Source organism: Manis pentadactyla, chromosome 6 (genome assembly GCF_030020395.1).
Source record: "Manis pentadactyla isolate mManPen7 chromosome 6, mManPen7.hap1, whole genome shotgun sequence".
Lineage (NCBI taxonomy): Eukaryota > Metazoa > Chordata > Mammalia > Pholidota > Manidae > Manis > Manis pentadactyla.
In genome coordinates, this window is record NC_080024.1 from 403588 (window position 1) to 422095 (window position 18508).

At 53.3% G+C, this 18508-nt stretch overlaps 1 protein-coding gene across 1 annotated transcript in view; it reads right to left on the reverse strand.

Annotated features, from left to right (window-relative positions):
* FARP2 (FERM, ARH/RhoGEF and pleckstrin domain protein 2) overlaps positions 1 to 18508 on the reverse strand; it is an 82468-nt gene that overhangs the window by 5298 nt on the left and 58662 nt on the right. The window contains 10 exon segments of the mRNA XM_057504361.1: positions 893 to 940; positions 942 to 983; positions 5195 to 5424; positions 6169 to 6275; positions 6386 to 6427; positions 7667 to 7805; positions 8053 to 8187; positions 9132 to 9189; positions 9301 to 9473; positions 15808 to 16915. Of these exon segments, the coding sequence (XP_057360344.1) occupies positions 893 to 940; positions 942 to 983; positions 5195 to 5424; positions 6169 to 6275; positions 6386 to 6427; positions 7667 to 7805; positions 8053 to 8187; positions 9132 to 9189; positions 9301 to 9473; positions 15808 to 16915 (2082 nt within the window).

Sequence of the window (18508 nt, forward strand, 5' to 3'; positions counted from 1 at the left end):
GCTCCAAGACCCTGGGGAGGTGATCCCAGTGCATGGAGCCTGCAAGTGTGTGGGTCGTGGTGCGTGCTGGGCAGAAAGAGTGCTTTCATTTTATGTTTTCGGTTTTCTCCTATAATGCGAGTGTAGCTGTAAAGAGGCTGCTTTAACAGATGGGTCTGTCCTGCTGCTGGCCGATGAGGCCTGGCTGAGCGGGCAGAGCTGAGCTGCCGCTCCCAGGCAGGAGGGGACAGGGCTGCCTGCCAGCAGTGGCTGCAGCAGGATGTTCCAGGCCAGACACGTCTTTATGGCAAACCAGCTGTGGCTGCCTCCCTCGGCCCTCTGAAGACAGGCCCCTGGCTGGGTGCAGGTCTTCCTGAGGGGACAGAGAGTGCCAGCGCTTCCACATGCCCTTCAGACTGTCTTCATGAGGCCACAAGGGATCAGGCTGGCACCGGCTTTCAAAGGACAGCATTAAGGCCTCACACTGCACTTGCGGCAGGACACAGCTCAGAGCAGAGATGAAGGTCGTGATGTGCACGTGGGCCATGCGGCAGAGGCCGGCTAGAGGCCCCGTCGGGGCAGGGCGGCCAGGCTTAAGAGCAGCCCTGAGCCCGGCCTGGGCTTTTCATGCTGGGTGCGGGTCTTACCATTTTAGAGTTGTGTGCACGTGTGTGTGTGACATTAACTGGTGCCACAAATGGCCAAGACATCATGAGAGAAAAGATAAAGCAAGAGGTGGACGAGGTGAAGGGCCTTGTCCTGCAGGTGTTGGCTGAGACTGTGGGCTGGGCTGCAGGCCCGGAGGGATGCCCCCGGCCACAGGTGTGGTCGCTGGAGCCCCAAGAACAGCAGCCAGAGGGGCTGAGGCACAGCCAGCAGCCCAGAGCGGGCACAGTGGGGCCCAAGCACTCACCGTCATGCCTTGGAGCGGGAGCAGGCCCCGGATCCGGAAGCGGCTGGTGTCCCGACACCCCTTTGCTCGTGTACAGCAGCATATCTGAGAGCTGAGAGATGGGCCTTTGGATAAGCAACTTTTAAAAAACAAGTGACTAGGTTTCATTGTCTCCATGGTGAGACTGACTCCTCGCTGGGGCTGGTAGGAGCTTGTCAGAGTCAACTTGCTGGGGATGTTTGGCAAAAATGATTTTGGCAGAAGTTTTGTTTTATGCACACACTCATTTTTTGACCAGACGTAACTAGCGCTCCTGGGCCTGTACCTGCTGCCCACCAGCTGTGTGGGCTCATCAGCTGGAAGGGGGTTCCCCAGCTGGTCCTTACAGTCCCCCTCATCCAGGGCTGCTCAGGACTGACCCTCACTGGGTGTGAGAGAAGGAGCCGGCTGTGGGCAGCCTGGTGGCCACAGGGGCTCCCTGGGAAGGCCTTGACTCCCAGAGTCAGAGCCAGCACATGGGGCCTGTGGTGAGACTGTACCCCTCTCTGTGCCGGAGCAGGGCACGCAGGGCATACACTGGACAGGTCCCTGACCACCGGCCTGGTGGCGGGAACTGAGTGTTCTTGCCTACTGACTGTAGTTACCTTCAGACAAGTGGGAGTTGGTGCCCTGAAAACAGGACAGAGGCCCCCAGCCTGAGCAGCCCCAGACGACATGACAGGCAAGCTCTACACAGATGTACCCCTGGACAGAGCAAGACAGAAAAACAGCTGGGACCCAGACAGTCATGAGGCCTCGCTGCCACCACCTTCTCAGCCCTGCCCTTTCTGCTGAGCAGAGCCAGCTCCCATGCCCCCAGACCCAGCCTGCACCCCCCAGCCCATCTCCAGTGCCTGTCCAGGCCCTGCCCACCTTCTGGGGCCCCCGCCCCTCTCTCCCTTTGGCACCTCCTTATTAACTTCCTACCCAGTTAACAAGCCCTGCCCTTAAATTCCTCTGCTCACTTAAGCAGGGTGGTTTCTGTCTCTGACTGATATGCATATATGGCTTAGGGGGACTAGGAACCCTGGGTCAGAAGACAGGACTTAAGGGATTTTGACTAAAAACAGCAATCACAGCCGCATATGAATACAGAGCCTGCTCCATGCTGGCAGTGGGGGTCCCCAAGGCTGTCCATCTTGGAGACGGGGGGCAGCCACCCCTCCGCTCTCTGTGTCTGCTCTCCTTTGTTCCCCTTTACGGGCAGTCCCCTGGGGCCACCACCTCAGAGATGCGATGCAAGAGCCCTGCCAGCCTCTCAGGGAGGGGATGGTGCTGTCCTGTCGGAGCCCCCGGGAGGGTAGACCGGCTGCATGGCATCCATACATGGGCCCACGTCCTCTTCTAACGAGGCTGACGCAGAGACGTGACTCTCATGCCCATGTGCAAGTACCTGTATATTTGTTGAGTCAGGAAACATCCCCTTGCAGCTGATGTTTCTCATGTTGGCAGCACTGAGTGGTGGAAAGCAAGCGACCCAGGAGATACACAGGCCTGCAGGACAAAGCTGAGAGTTCAGAAGTAAACCCACGCACACAAGCCTGTGGTAGCCTGACAAGGGTGCACAAACAATTTAACAGGTAGTGGGGGGCGTGTCCACACAGCAGAGAATGAGGTGACCCACCTCACAGCACATGCATCTAAATGAGAGCCAGGACACAAAACTTCCAGAAGAAAACATGAGAGTAAGTCTTCATGCCTGGGGTTAGGCAGTAGTCTCTTCGCTGTGACGCCTTACACACGGCAACCAAAGAATGAGCAGGTCAGTCGGACTTCATCAAAAGCAACAAAAACACCAACCAAGTGGAAGGTGCAGCCCACTGAACGGGACAGCCCATTTGCAAGTCTATTCTGGTAAAGGTCTGGTATCCAAGTAGAGGAAGAATCTCAAAACAGTGAAAGGACAGACAATCAAAAAGGTGGGCAAAGCTTGGAAGAGGCATTGCTCCAAAGGAGGCACACGGATGGGCCACAAATGCACGGACAGAGGCTTCCGTTCGCCATCAGGGAAACACATTACAGCTACAGGAACGGCCATGACGTACGCCAGGTGGCTAGACTCAAAAGACATGAAGTAGAGAAGACAGAGCCCTCATACGCTCCTGCTGGGATGGGAAACGGTGCAGTCGCTCTGGAAAACTTTGACAGTTCCTCAAAATGCTATACAGGGTCTCTGTGTGGCCCAGCAATGCCGCCCCTAGGTATACAGCCAGGGGTCCACATGGGGACTTGCATGCAAATGCTCAGAGGCCCTGTGCGCAGCCACCAAAGGGGGAACAGCCCAAGTGTCCACTGGCAGACAAGTGGGTGGACACCAGGTGGCCCTCTGAGCATGGTGCTGCTCTGCACAGAGGATGGGCACTGACAGGCTTGACACAGAGGGACCTCGAAAGCCCTGACCTCGCCCTGACCCCTGACCCTGACAGAAGTCAGACACAAAGGCCATGTGATGGAAGATTCCATGTATAGGAAGTGTTCAGAATAGGGAAATCCAAGAGACAGAAAGTCGGTTAGTAGCTGCCAGGGACTGGGGGCCGGGGAGCCAACAGGGAGGGGGTTTCTTTAGGGAGGGATGAGAATTCTGGAGCAGATAGAGGTGATGGCTGCCCGACTTTGTGAATGTGCTAGAAGTCATTGAGTCGCATGTGTTGAAAGGGTGAATTCTGTGGTGTGCATATATATATATTTTTTGCTATCATTAATCTACAATTACACAAAGAACATTATGTTTACCAGGCTCCCCCCTTCACACCCCACTACAGTCACTGTCCATCAGCGTAGCAAGATGCTGTAGAATCACCACCTGTCTTCTCTGTGTTGTACAGCCTTCCCCGTACCCCTCACCCCACAACACTATACATGCTAATAATACCCCCTTTCTTCTTCCCCCCCTTATCACTCCCTTCCCACCCATCCTCCCCAGTCGCTTTCCCTTTGGTACCTGGTAGTCCATTCTTGGGTTCTGTGAGTCTGCTGCTGTTTTGTTCCTTCAGTTTTCCTTTGTTCTTATACTCCACAGATGAGTGAAATCATTTGATACTTGTCTTCCTCCGCCTGGCTTCTTTCACTGAGCATAATACCCTCTAGCTCCATCCATGTTGTTGCAAATGGTATGATTTGTTTTCTTATGGCTGAATAGTATTTCATTGTGTATATGTACCACCTCTTCTTTATCCATTCATCTACTGATGGACACTTAGGTTGCTTCTATTTCTTGGCTATTGTAAATAGTGCTGCGATAAACATAGGGGTGCATCTGTCTGTTTCAAACTGGGCTGCTGCATTCTTGGGGTAAATTCCTAGAAGTGGAATTCCTGGGTCAAATGGTAAGTCTATTTTGAGCTTTTTGAGGAACCTCCATACTGATCTCCACAATGGTTGAACTAGTTTACATTCTCACCAGCAGTGTAGGAGGGTTCCCCTTTCACCAAAACCTTGCCAAAATTTGTTGTTTGTCTTTTGGATGGTGGCCATCCTTACTTGTGTGAGGTGATACCTCATTGTGGTTTTAATTTGCATTTCTCTGATGACAAGCGATGTGGAGCATCTTTTCATGTGCCTGTTGGCCATCTGAATTTCTTCTTTGGAGAAGTGTTTAGATCCTCTGTCCATTTTTAAATTGCCTTATTTGCTTTTTGTTTGTTGAGGTGCGTGAGCTCTTCATATATTTTGGATGTCAACCCTTTATCAGATCTGTCATTTAAGAATATATTCTCCCATACTGTAGGGTACATTTTTGTTCTATTGGTGGTGTCTTTTGCTGTACAGAAGCTTTTCAGTTTGATATAGTCCCACTTGTTCATTTTTGCTTTTGTTTCCCTTGCCCGGGGAGATATGTTCATGAAGAGGTCACTCATGTTTATGTCCAAGAGATTTTTGCCTATGTTTTTTTCTAGGAGTTTTATGGTTTCATGACTTACATTCAGGTCTTTGATCCATTTCGAATTTACTTTTGTGTATGGGGTTAGACAATAATCCAGTTTCATTTTCTTACATGTAGCTGTCCAGTTTTGCCAGCACCACCTGTTGAAGAGACTGTCCTTTCCCCATTGTATGTCCATGGCTCCTTTATCATATATTAATTGACCATATATGTCTGGGTTAATGTCTCGGGTCTCTATTCTGTTCCACTGGTCTGTGGCTCTGTTCTTGTGCCAGTACCAAATTGTCTTGATTACTATACTGTGGCATCCTCCAAGCCATTTTTGTTTTTGCACCAAAGAGGGCTAAACAATTAGGTTTTCTAATAAGAGAGTCTCCAAGCCAAATGTCCTTCTGCCAAACAGTGTCCGGGGGGCCCAAGGGCCCCGCCAGCTGGCCAACGCGCATGCAGGCCAAGACCACATCCTGAGGCGTGGGGGCGGCTGCAGAGCCTTGCACATGGAGCAGGGGTCCAGCTTTGGGAGCCACGCCCTCGCCCAGCTGCCCCACACGCCAGCCTGCCTGGTGGTTCAGGGGCTGCTCCCGCTGCACAAGGGGTGCACGCTGCCTGTCCTTGGCCTTGGAGGGGCCCCCTGCACCGCAAGTGCAGAGGAGATGCATGGGCGGCAGGGACAGATATGCCCTCTGCAGCCACTTAGCACCAAGGGGATGCTAAGGTGCTCATGACAGCAGCTCCCCACACGGACTACCACCGCTTGCAGGGCAGAGGCTCTGCCTCTTCCCTCCCCGTGGCCCCCTGGCCCAACACAGTCACAGCCCATTGTTTCAATCACTCTCTTCCCCAAACCTCGGGTTCCTGAGCCCTTTGTCCTTTTGGTGTGCCCACCCCTGAAGCCACCTCACCCCCACCACCTTGTCTGCAACGTGAGGCCCTGGCTGCAGGTGACAGCCAGGCCACAGGTGCCATTGCCTGGAGCTCAAGCTCCCTGACAGTGAGCAGGGGCCTTCAGGGAGAGCCTGTAGACCCACGGGCCCTGGCACGACCCTCCACCCTGGGGCACCCCCACCAGCCCGAATGCCTCCTCTGACTCCCGACAAGACGGGGTCCCTGGAGTCCTCCCACTTCCTGGTCACTTGACTGACAGGGTGAGTGCCCAACGAGCAGGACTCCTGGGGCCCCAGCACTGGGAAACCGTGGGTGCCAGGACCTGTTACCTTAACAAGCAACTGTACCAAAGGGCCCCAGATGGCGACTGGCATCAGGACGAGGTCGGGCCGGGGGCGCCATCAGCCCTTCTGCTCACAAGGCCGGCCACCCCACCCTTGGGAAGAAGTCTGCAAACGCAGGCCCACTGCAGTCCTGTGCCTGGGCGCACCCACCTCGGGCGTCAGCTCCTCTGCGTCCATCCTGGCTCTGCCGGTGTTGCTGTGGGCAGGGCTCCGGAGTGGGGACAAGCCCTGCTCAGCTGGGCACGGCGGGCCGCTCCAGGCAGAGGGGCAAGGCTGAGGACTCTCCATGGAAAGGCCTGGAACTGAGCAGGGTGGGGGCAGAGGAACGGGAAAGGCTGCCATGCCGGCCAGGTACATGCCTACCGTGCGTTGGAGCGCGTGTTCCGCGCTGCCTCCAGGCCCTTTCTGGGGAACGAGTAAACCAGGTGCAATTCTCATGTGACAAGATGAGAGACAAGGTGGCTGGTCAATCCCGCTTCACAGAGGCCCACCACGGAGGCTCGGGACCCCAGGGCTCTGGTTTCTAGGGGCTTCTCACTGCTCTTGGGAATGTAACCGTGACAGGGCACAGAGCCTGTAAAGCGGGGAGCACGGTCAGGGAGGGGTACTTCCTGTGGGTATAAAACAAGAGCCAGTCGTAAAATGTCAAATTGATGCTAAAAAAGTGTCTATTTGAAGGCCAAACTCATTCATCGTTCATTAAAGAAAACTGGATATTATCCAATTTGTCAGTTTTCTGCTTCCTGGGATTTTTCATTAACAAGGATTTTATTTTGTTTTTTTAGAATGATACTACAAAAGTAAGTCATACTTAAATTTCTTCTCCTTCTTAAAATAATGTTTGCTTTTGACTAGATAGAAACTTCTGGACTAGTTCCAAGGAGGCTGATGGCGAGGCACATTCCATCATATGCTTTGTAATAAAGAAATTTTCTTTTCTTTTTAATTCTCAAAGGGTATTTCTAATGTTTTTCTATGGGTAACTTGAAGTGTCAAATTTTTAAAGATATCTTTAAAGCATTTATAGGAGAAATTTAACTACTCTTTAAAAGCTATTTAAGATAGTGTTTTAACACCCAAAGAACCATTATTTCTAACTATGACTGAACCAACTCACAAAATGCTGGAATAGAAGGCACCCAGCAGAGCCCAAGGGCCTCCTCCCTCCCCCATGACTGGCTTCAAAGCAAGACTGTCTTATACAACGGCAGACTTCAGATGCCTACAGTGACCAATTTATGAAACCAAAATGGTTTATTTAGTCTAAAACATGTAGGCAGGTTAGAGTAGAGCTGTGTGGCCCCCACGCACACCTCTGGCAGCTGGTGGGGCAGCGGAGCTGGTCAGCACCCACATGTGCCTGCGGCTGGACAGGGGGGGCCCTGGTTTTCACAATGAAAACCTGGAGCCTGGGGAGACTGCAAACTGGGGTTTCTGGCTGTGAGCCATCAGTGCTCAGACGGAAGAACCGCTCACAACCAGACAGATCCAAGACGTGAGGGAACATTCAGGGACATTAGAAAGTCCAGACAGTTGCAATAGGAAATTATTAACAACAGTTTATTAGGATTTACTTTTATTACACATTTAAAATTGCTAAGCAACCTTAAATAGCACAGCGCTCCTCAGTCCCCCCCCACTCACCCCAGGCTGAACACGGACTTCACAGCCTCTGTGGGGACCAGGTGGGGGCTGCGGCTACGGGCCTGGCGCAGAGGGTTTCCAGAAGCCAGCTCTTTGGATCGGCGCTCCAGAACCCTCCTTGTCCCTAACGAGCTGCGGGCTGCATGTGAGAAACCTTCACACACTGAAAATTCAGAAAAAAGTCTAGAAGTTACTAGTAACCTATCTATTTATTCTTCACCCTGGTATCGTTTAAGGTGTGTGAGCCAAGGTGAGTCACACCTGTCGGTCACGAAAATAGGGCAGTTTTATACTCGCATCTCCAGTGCCCCGCATGGCGTCTCCCTCCAAGACGAGCACTCCTGTGGTGGGTCAGTGTGGACAGCCGACCACAGTGGCTGCAGAACCGGACTTCATCCTCAGACAGCAAAGGGGAGACTCGGAGATGGGGTCATCTGCGATGAGCCCCACCACGGCTGGGCTGGTCTGCACCGTCCAGTGGGCTGGTGGACTCCCGGCGAACAGCTCTGTAGCCGCCAACTCTGGGAGGAGAGGAACCCCAGGGCAGGCTCCCTGTGCGTGTGGAACAGACCCTTAGCTCTGGGCAGCTCCAGTCACCAACTGACATTGTTGCGTAGATGTCATTGCACAAAACTCATAAACTCATGACTTACTGGGTAGAAAGTACCGCCACTTGCCATTAAATATTTTTTATTAAATCGGCTACAGCAAAGCACCGTGAGTCACAACCACCTCAAACCATGTAACTAACACAGATCCCGCAAGACAAAGCAGGTAAAGCTGGAGTGGCCGTAGCATAGTCTGTGCGGAGCAGCCTCTGGCTCCCATCACGTCAAGTCCAGAAGAACCCACAGACCTTGTTTGGCGGCAGTTCACAGATGTGCTTTTGACAATTTGAAGGTTTGCGGCAGCCATGCATCCAGCAGGTCTACTGGTGCCATTTTCCCAACAGCATTTGCTCACTTTGTGTCTGTGTCACATTTCAGTAATTCTCTCATTTCAAACCTTTTCATTGTATTTGTTCTGGTGACCCAGGACCAGTGATCTTTGATGTCACTAGTGTAACTTCTGGGAACCACAAACCACACCCATGTAAGACAGTGAACTTTACCCACGAATGTGAGTGTCCTGACGCCTCTGCTGGCCGACGTTCCCATCTCTTCCTCTCCTCAGACCAATTCTCACCCTACGATGGCCTCCAAGTGCTCCAGGAAAAGGAAAGCCACACATCTCTCACTTTAAATCAAAACCTAGGAGCGACTGGAAGCCAAGAGGGGCTGAAAGCTTGGCCTCCTGCACCAGCCAGGTTGTGAAGCAAAGGAAAAGTCCTGAAGGAAATTAAAAGTGTTCCTCGAGTGACACAAGTACCAGGGAAGTGAAGCAGTCTCACTGGTGATGTGGAGAAAGTGTAAGTGGTCTGGACAGAAGATCCCACCAGCCACATCCCCTTAAGCCAAAGCCTAACCCTGACTCTCTTCGACTCTGTGGAGGCTGAGAGAGGTGAGGAACCCGCAGAAGGAAAGCTAGAGGCCAGCAGAGGTTTAGTTCACGAGGTTCAAGGCAAGAAGGCGTCTCCCTAACATCCAAGTGCAGGTGAGGCAGCGGGTGCCGATGGGGAAGCTGCAGCAAGTTACCCAGGAGACCTGAGATCGTTCAGGCAGGTCGCGCACTAACACCAGACTTCCAGTGTAGACGAAACAGCCTCCTTGGAAGCCGCCGCCGCCTGGGGCCTTCATAGCTGGAGAGGAGAAGTCAGTGCCTGGCTTCCCAGCTTCAGAGGACGACGGGCTGAGTCTCTTGCCAGGGGCTAAAGCAGTCGGTGACTTTCAGCTGAAGCCGGTGCTCGCTGCCCACTCTGAAAACCAGGGGGCCCTTAAGGATCGTGCCCTGTGAGGGGAACAGCAAAGCCTGGACGGCAGCACACCTGTTTACAGCCTACTGTACTCACCATTTCAAGATTCCTTTGAAAATACGACTGCTCGTTGACAATGCACCTGGTCTTCCCGGAGCACCGATGGACGAGACAAATGTTGTTTCCACGCCTGCCGACACTACACCCACCCTGCAGCCCCTGGGCCAAGGAGTCCTTTCAGCTTGCAGGTCATTGTTTTAAGAAATATTTCCCCTAAGTCTGCAGCCGCCACATGTACTGATTGCTCTGCTGGGTCTGGGCAAAGGCAATAGAAGGCCTTCTGGAAAGGGGTCACTGCTGCAGATGCCATTGGGATCACTCGTGACTCATGGGAAGGGGCCAAAACACCCCTTAAAAGTACTTAGAGTTTTAAACTCTCACATCAAACTGTCAGCAGTGAGCAACTCTGGCAGGTGATTTTTTGGCATTTTCTATTTCCAAAACTTTCTGAATACTCTTCTCACAATTTTTGAACCTCATTTTAGGAAGCTCAGCATTACATTTTCGTGCTTATCTTCACTCTGCTCCCCTAACTCGGTGATAAAAGATAAACACCATATACAGAGGAAAAGTTAAGCTTACTTCTATTCCGTACCTTTAAATGCTCTTCTTCAAAATTCTGTAATAAACAATCTTAAACAATTTTTGCTTAATAGTGGAGGAAGAATCAGCTCCAGTTTGGGAAGTTCAAAGACAGGTGACAGCAGGAGGTGTAGAGCCAGAAGCTAGCAGCTCCGTTTGGCTCGAACAATGACTACTGAAAGAATCCTGTAAGGAAAGTATTACACTGAATTGTGCAAAGAATCCAGGTACGTAAGAATAATGAGTTAGCAGAAAACTATTTCTGGCTGCACTTTTGGACTATGATGAGTCATTTTTACAAAAAAATCTGGCTCAAAACCACAAGTCGGAGGTAGAAAAGTGGCTAAAACTGAGGGGTCCAATTATCAGTTCATGTTGTACTGTGTTCCTGTGTCTCCATCTACCAGGCGACAGACGGGGATCAGAGGTGCGGGCACGCTCTCCTACGGCTGTGGGGACCCCACGGGGCTTCGAGCACAGGGGCCACGAGTGGATGTGAATGGGACTGCGGCTCCCAAAGTTCAGAGGCTGACAGACACATTCAGCATTCCCAGGAGCATTTTCAGAGTGTTTTCTTTTGGTTTGTTCTACATAAACAAGACTTGTTTTTTCCTAAGAAAAGTAGGCGTCCTAACCTATGACACAGGCACACCTGGGGCCGCTGGTCCGGGCCGATGCCTGCAGCGCATGCCTCCTCGGGGCACGCACCCCACCAGGCGCCTGCGTCTCTGTTCCAACACACTGAACATTGTGTCTAAGACTTTTGAGAAGCTGTGACTTGTGGATCTTCTGAACTATTGCAATGAACGCAGAGTTCCTTAAACAATGCGAGTGAACCAGAAGTCTCTAAGGGATGTTCATCAGGAGACAGACGTAATCTGAACCGACACACTTGAAGAGAAAAGGCCAGTGTACCTTCCTCACTGGTCGACCTACAGACCTGATAGAGAGATGCTTCTGAGCAGTCCCCTAAGTGGGCATTCATCACGGCGGTGCCTCGTGGAGGCACACAGGCTTGTTGCTCCGTCCCTGAGCAGGGGCGCGGGGCAGGAGCAGCAGGGCACAGAGGCAGCCGCCCCCTGCAGGGTTCGGGGAGACTGTGTCACCCAGGCGCTTTCCTAAGCCTTCCACCTCGGCCCCCTTCCCTGGCTGCGGCCGAGCAGACGGACACTGACAGACACTGGGTGCCAGAGGCCCTGAAACCCGAAGACCAGCAACCACCCCCAGGGGCGGAGGCAGGACCCTGCTCCTCAAGGTCGGCTGCCCGAGCACTCCCACCACCCGCACGGGCTGGAGCGGCGCGCACACTGCGCGGAGGTAGCAGAGAGCTGTGCTGGCCGAGTGGAAACCCAAGTTCAGAACTGAAGTAAACACTGACAATCTGAGCGGCCACCACGCTCCTGGGCCAGGGATTTTACGGGCGGGTCTGGTGAGGGGATGGCGGTACTGCTCTCATTTTTAGAGTTCAGCAGCCAACAGCAGGTGTGCCCTGCAGAGGCAAGCCCGAGGGCTGCGCAGCCAGGACAGGCTTGCCCACGCCCGCCTCTGTGCACCCCACGGGCTGCGCCAGGCTGAGCAAAGAGCAAGGCCGCCACACAGCAGGGCCTCCCCGGTTGCACCCTGCGTGCACCGGCCAAGCGTCGCAGTGCCTGCAGCTGTGTGGGTCGGGGGACACACGGAGCTTGCGGGTGGGGGCTGCCTAACGCTCAGAATGATCTTTGTTCATGTGAAGCAGAACTGTAAGCAAATAGAGGGAAAGAAAGCTAAAAAGCCCATTAAAAAATTCATAGTAAATGTTTCCTTAGTTTATTGAATGAACAATTAAAAAATTCTGAATTAGTATATATCCACAAATTCATAAATGGCAATTTCAATGGAAAACAAATTTAAAGTACCACAAACCAGGCAACATTGGTGTCTCTTCAGAGAACGAACAGGTTCAAATGCATAAAGCGAGGCTAGTCCCTTTTCTCATCATTTCCTGGGGTGTAGAGACACCCCCACGCAGGCCTCAGCACCAAGGACACATCAGGCCCAGGCGCTGCATGGAGAGCCCCAAGTGGCCCCCCACACCCTGGCCATGGCCCCTCTTTCAGGACAAGAGCCGAAGCAAACATGGGCAGCACACAACCTCGAGCAGAGAAGGGAAGACTCCGACCTCAGGAGCCCGAGAGGATGTAACATTTCTGTCTGTGAGTAACTGTTCTAGAGACGGATTTCTTTGTTGATGTCCCATGAACCAGGAGGCCTTGGTACCTTGAAGACATAGGAACTGGCACTGAATGTCACATGAACACATAACTCATGGGCAGGGTTCACGGGCTGTGCCCGTGAGGTCATGACCACACCGCGAGTGATGCCCGGCCACCCCTTCAGGGCAGCGGACGGTGGAGGGGTCTGCACGGAGATCAGAATGTACCTATACACCAGCAATGGAAAGGGCTTCACAAAGTGATGGTGATGGGGGTGAATTAACCAGTCTGTTTAAAGTTTTTCCTATTCAACTTTTTTTTTTTTGGTGTGGTATTTTCACAGTTCATCGCTCTATCATCACTACTATTTTAAAAATGTATTTTTACTGAAAAAGGGGAACTTAATCCTATAACTGGAGAATTCCTTTGTAATATAAGAAAGACACACATCCATGCCTAAGAATTCAAAAATGGCCCAGGGCACACCATCACCTATTTCAGCACAGTCGTACCAATGAAGCTGTCCTGTGGGGAGGCTTTAAATAAGCATATACTGGCTGACATAGCATACCGGACTCTGGGAACTCAGATACAAAAATAGACTTGATAACTAGTAAAAATAAATATTCTACCTAAAGCAGAGTATTTTACTAGAGGTGGGCTTCATGGGGACAAAAGGCACGACCTGCCAGGGACCTGCTGCCAGCCAGCTCACCCACATGCCCAGCTCTCACGGCTGGCGGCAAGCCCCTCCTGCTGAGCAAGGCCACAGAGCTGGCAAAGCAGAGAACAGATAGAAAGGGGAAAACGGCCGACCTCTGCCAGGCACCCACCCGGACCACCAGCTCCTGATGCGAGACGCACCGGTACCAGGCGACAGGCTTCCCTCAAACATGGACATCTGCCCTGGAACCCAGGTACATGGGGCGCCCTGCCACGGCGGTGTCACTGTGTAGCACTAGGGCTCCCTGGAAAGGTGATCATGACCAACAGCCATGAACACACAGAAGGCAGGCCCAACAAGGCTCAGGGCGCGGTGCCCTTGGTCTGAGTTGTTATGGACATTTTAGAGTTTGCGATGAACCATCTCTTACAAAGATGAAGCACATAATGTAGCTGTTCCAGCTGCCCGAGACAGCAGACAGACACCATATATGGGAGGAAATGAGGTCCTTCAAGCCCTTTCCCTTGGTTGCTGAAGGATTCCCTTGGGGTGGGAGTTACAGCCCCTCAAAAGGGGGTGAGGCATGACTGACTTCGATAAATGACTTCATTATAAAGGAAGAGCTGTAAACTTTAAAATACTGTGAGCACTTCGGAAAAGTGCTCTTCAAAATTTTCCTAGATCTTGCCAAAAAACTAAGCCTGAGTGTGAGGATACCAGCACACCAGTGTTGTCTGTAGGGCGCCTGGGGTGCCGGACTGGATCTGGAGCGGCACGTGGGGCTCCCGGGATGGGCCGGGTGTGAGCAGGGCAGAGGCCGGAGCACCCTTGTGTTTCAGATTTGTGCAGGAATTGAGGGGTTGCAAGTAAGGGACCCACTTTAAAACATGAAGGACAGGGTGTGGCATGAGCGAGGTCTCGTACTGGAGGCACCGACGGGGCATTTGCTGTATTCCTCTTTCCATTTTTGTATGCCCTGAAAACTTTAAAAATAAAAAGCTAAAAATCCATCTCCAGAAAACGGAGTCTCACCGAAGAAAGAAAACAACCCTTCCTTGGGAAGGGTGCTAGAAGCGGTCTGACGACAATGAGTTCACTCAGGACCTCCAAGGCAGGAGGAGCGGACAGGGCGGCCCGGCTGCAGGGTCAGCTTGACCCTGTGGGACCTGCTGCCGCACACGGGGGGCTCCCCAGGCAGAAAGGGTCCGTGCTGTCGGCAGTGGCTACCGCAGGCACCAGGCACTGACTGACGGAGACACGGCTGCCACAGGCTGGCTGGCACACAGGTATATTTGTAGGTAACCCACCCAGGCTTCCCCCCCAGCCCCGAGGCTTGTTGTGTAAGTGCCTAAAGGGAGACCAGAAAGTCTCGAAATACTACTCTACCACACCAGCCATCAGATCCACACCGCCGCTTCAGGGGCCAGCGTGCGTCCTGCAGACCAGGGTGATGGCCAGACCTGGTGTGGTTTAGGCAGCTCCAAAAATGGAAGACTACTCAGCACCTTTGGCCAAAACCCCTGCTGTTACTCGACTAATGAGAGAGAAGTCCCTGCAAGAGGCCCCTGCGGCCCCCAGAGACCCGCCACCTGTGTGCACACAGGACACCAGCTCAGGTGGGCTCAGCAGGACGAAGACAGGAGGCGCTTAGGAAAGAAACTGAGCTCTTAAGCAGGGCGCTGCTCTGCTAGGTAGGGTCAGAACGGACAAGCCACAGAAACCCCCAGACAAGACGCAATCCGTGGGCTCACCTGACAATCACGGCCTGTCGGCCCAGGGCCTGCATGGGCATGGCGCTTCTGTGCTGGGCTGCACAGCAGTGGGGTTCCTGTCCAGCCTGTGCCCTGGGCACCAGCCCCCACCCCACTCCCATCTGCTGACACCCCCTTTCCTGCTGCCTCAGCACTGACGACTTCCTTGATGCCGCCCATCAGAAATGGCTGAAGCCCCCCCTCACCTAAAGGAAACGTTCCTAAAGAGTGAGTGTCCGTTCACACCCGACATTCATCCTTTTCTGTGAACAGCCTGGGGAAGAGGCTCTGGGACGCGCTGCAGCACCCCTCCCGAGTGGGCCGGAGCTCCCGCTCTGCTCTTCCTGCACCGGACCCAGGAAAGCTGGGTGGAAGGCAGCAGCTCACGCTCACAGTGCATTTTAAGCCAACACCTCTCCAAGACCACTATCCAAACACAGAACTATTCCAGGTCTACACTCCCTAAGGGGGTGATGCTTTTGGTGCTGGGACACCAGGGCAGTCCCAGGGACCCTGCTACATCACGTGCAGCTGGGGACCACAGCACAGGGGCTGCCACCACTGCCTTCCCAGGATCTGGGTTCTGTGGGGCTTACTGGAGATTCCATGGAGTGGCTGGACAAAGTAGGGACTCCATCTAATTAATCACAGGCAGCCTCATCTTAAAAAGTGGGGACGGGCATAAAACAGCTTCTATCCAAGATCGACACAATTCAGAAAGGTAACATCCGTGACGTACGGCCCTGGTTCTAGATGGACTGAGGCGCGAGCCAAGGGAATACAGCTGCAAGACTGGCGACGAGGCCCCGGATGCCAGCAGGAACAACTCACCTCCTTTAAAGCTGACGCACGGCTCTAAATTCATTCTGTGGAAGTTTGGTTCTTTAACATTCAAAACAGGGTAATTAATCAGGGAATCATTGAGAAAAATCTAGCCACGAGCACAAAATCACTTTCTATGTCTAAAGCTAACAGCTTGAGCCCCCCCTGCACTCGGCAGGGGGCCAGGCCACCCTGGAAGGGAGCTGGGCACGGTCAGGATGGGTTTTTATCTATCCACTCTCCTGGAGTCAAATTCTTTACATTATTCTGCAAATCGAAAATGACTCTCTCCCCTCTTGTCTGTGTAAAAGGGTTGCTGAAGAAAAGCCTGATGTCTAGGGGGGCCTCGGCCTCGGAGCCCCAGGAATCTGTGTCTGGGCTGCTGGAGTCCTCGGCCGTCGTGGGCGGGCAGCTGAGCTGCTCTAACTGGTCGATGATGTCGGAGAACTGGAAGGCCGAGCTGGACTCGGAGCGGACCGAACAGGCCGGGAAGTTGGCCATGGAACTGGCCTCGGACTGGCTGGCCGAGCTGGGTGTGTGCGCAGACAGGCCGCCGAGCAGCGGCACGTGGCAGAGGGAGCCGGCCTCCGAGGCGCTCAGCAGGCTCTGCGCCAGGCTGGCCTGCGCCTTCACCTCGAACAGCTCTGAGGTGTCTGAGGGGCGCACGCTGCTACCAAAGCCACTCTCCTCCTCAAACTCGAAGCCCTGCTCTCTGTGCGGGTGGCCCACCTCAGAGGCACACCTGCCCAGGCCGGAGGCGGGGGGCCCCGGGGAAGCACACGCAGGTGCCTGTGGGGCCGGCCTGCAGTACGGGAGGGAAAAGGCTTCAGCGCCTCCGGCAAAGAAGGAGATGTCCGCCGGGTCATCGTCTATGAACTCCTCAGAAACCTGCAGCCGGGTGGTTGTCAATGTGAAAGCGGGGACCCCCCCGCCCTGCCCACCACACAGGTGCTCCACGTTGGAGGGGGACGAGCATGCGGGCAATGCACCCCCACCACGGTCATTTCTGCCAGCACCCCCAGCACTCAGGCCTAAGGGGCTGCAACTCCTCACGACATGACAAAACCCGACACCTTGACAGGGCTGCAGCGCAGGGGGCCTGGGGGGTGGGGCCCGGCAGGTGTCAGGGCCTCGGGCTGCTGCCCCGCCGCTCCTCTCAGCAGCTGACCTCCTATCGTCTGGCGCCTGGAGCTCACTCATGGACCCGCTGCTGCCCTGGAAGCCAGGCAGGCCTGGAGGGGCCGGCGGGGTGGTGGGGACCAAACAGGAGGCATCCACTGGAGATGGGGACGCAGAAGTCCTCATGCCCTCGGGGAATGAGATGCTCTGGGGTCAAAGGAGAAAGAGAAAAAGGAGCACATGGAACTACAGATCACTGCCAGAGTCGCCACGCTAGCCTAGCCCTAACGAGCTCCCCCTGCACCTGCTGCAGCCGCACACAAGGGCCCTAGGCTGGGCTTTCTTTTCCCTTTGAGAGCTGGAGGATTTCCAAGGGACCCAGGGCCATGGGTGTATAACTTCTTTAATTTCATTTTATTCTTTTGAGGCATGAAATGTCTCCAGTAAGAAAACGTCCATCCCTGACATGGAGCCACACATGGGCCACAGCTCCTTGGCGCCCACGTCACCCGAGAACGTGTTGGGTGCCCAGTGTTTCCCTGAGCCATCCCGCCAGCTGACGAGGCCCTAAAGCAATGCGCCGGCAGGGGTTCAGGGTCTGTGGCCCTTGGTGCTGCCAGTCGGCTGCGGCCAAGGGGTGAGCCACACCAGCAATCTGGCTGAGGGCCTGCCTACAGTGCTCTTCCCAATACGAGGTGTGGGTCCACGGTGTTCTGAACACACGGGAGCAGCCCGAGTGGGGGCGAGGAGAGGCTCTGAGCAGGAGCAAGAGCTGGTGGGGCAGCGGCTGGGACAACCAGTGCCCCGCAGGTGCCCTGCACCATGTCCCCACTCACAGTCCCACACAGGAATACCAAGTAGGCCTCTCTACTGGTGACATCACATCTCAGCCATGGAGACAGTCATGCTTCTGGAAAACTCCATGCCACTCACACACACATTAGGCGGGTGGTTAGACCAACATATAACATAGGGTCCGAGTTCCTTTCTGTACAGGAAGAGGGTGACCAGCAAATGCACGTCGGAGGCGCAGTGGCTAACCTTTCACAAACAAAACTGAGCTCAAGTCCCTAAGGCTCATCTGTTTGTTTATCATACTGGCTTTTCTTATTCTATTTAATATTCTCCTGTGGCTTTAAAAAGACAGTATCAGAGAATTGAAGTCAAATGCAATTTTTAGACGACTCATACTATTTAAGAACTACTCATAAAATTGAGTTCTGTTAAAGAAACGAACACTAATTCTTCTAATTTCAGTTGATTTACCAAGGAATTCCTAAACAGGAAACACAGAAGAGTTAAAGAATGTTTTCACTTAAAAGACACAATTAAAAAATTGTGGGGCACATAACTCTAACATCTGAGGTACAGGCGCAGCTTCTGGAAGCACTGACAGAATAAACTGTCCACAAAAGGCACCACTGTGCAGAAATAAAAACTGTAAATATGAAACTGTGTAGCTGCATGAGGGACAGTCACGATGTGCCTCTGCAGAGAAGAGCAAGGCTGTACATAAAACATGCCCGTCTGTGGCAGCCTGGGAAAAGGAGAGGCCGTGGTGCGGTGGGTGCAAAACCCAGAAGGCCTGCTGCCTGCGCGTCCTGGGGCGCCGCGGCCAAACGTCCCCATCAAGTGTCTGTGCCTGTGTGTGCCTTTCTTTTAATATAGTTGTACTCATGCCAACACAGAGACAGAAATTTTTTTCTGGTTTTCACTCTTAGCATAACAGTAAAAAGTCCCGCTCCGGGAATAGGGCTTAAGTAAATCTGTCTCCTAAACTGGCGTAACACTGTTTCAAGC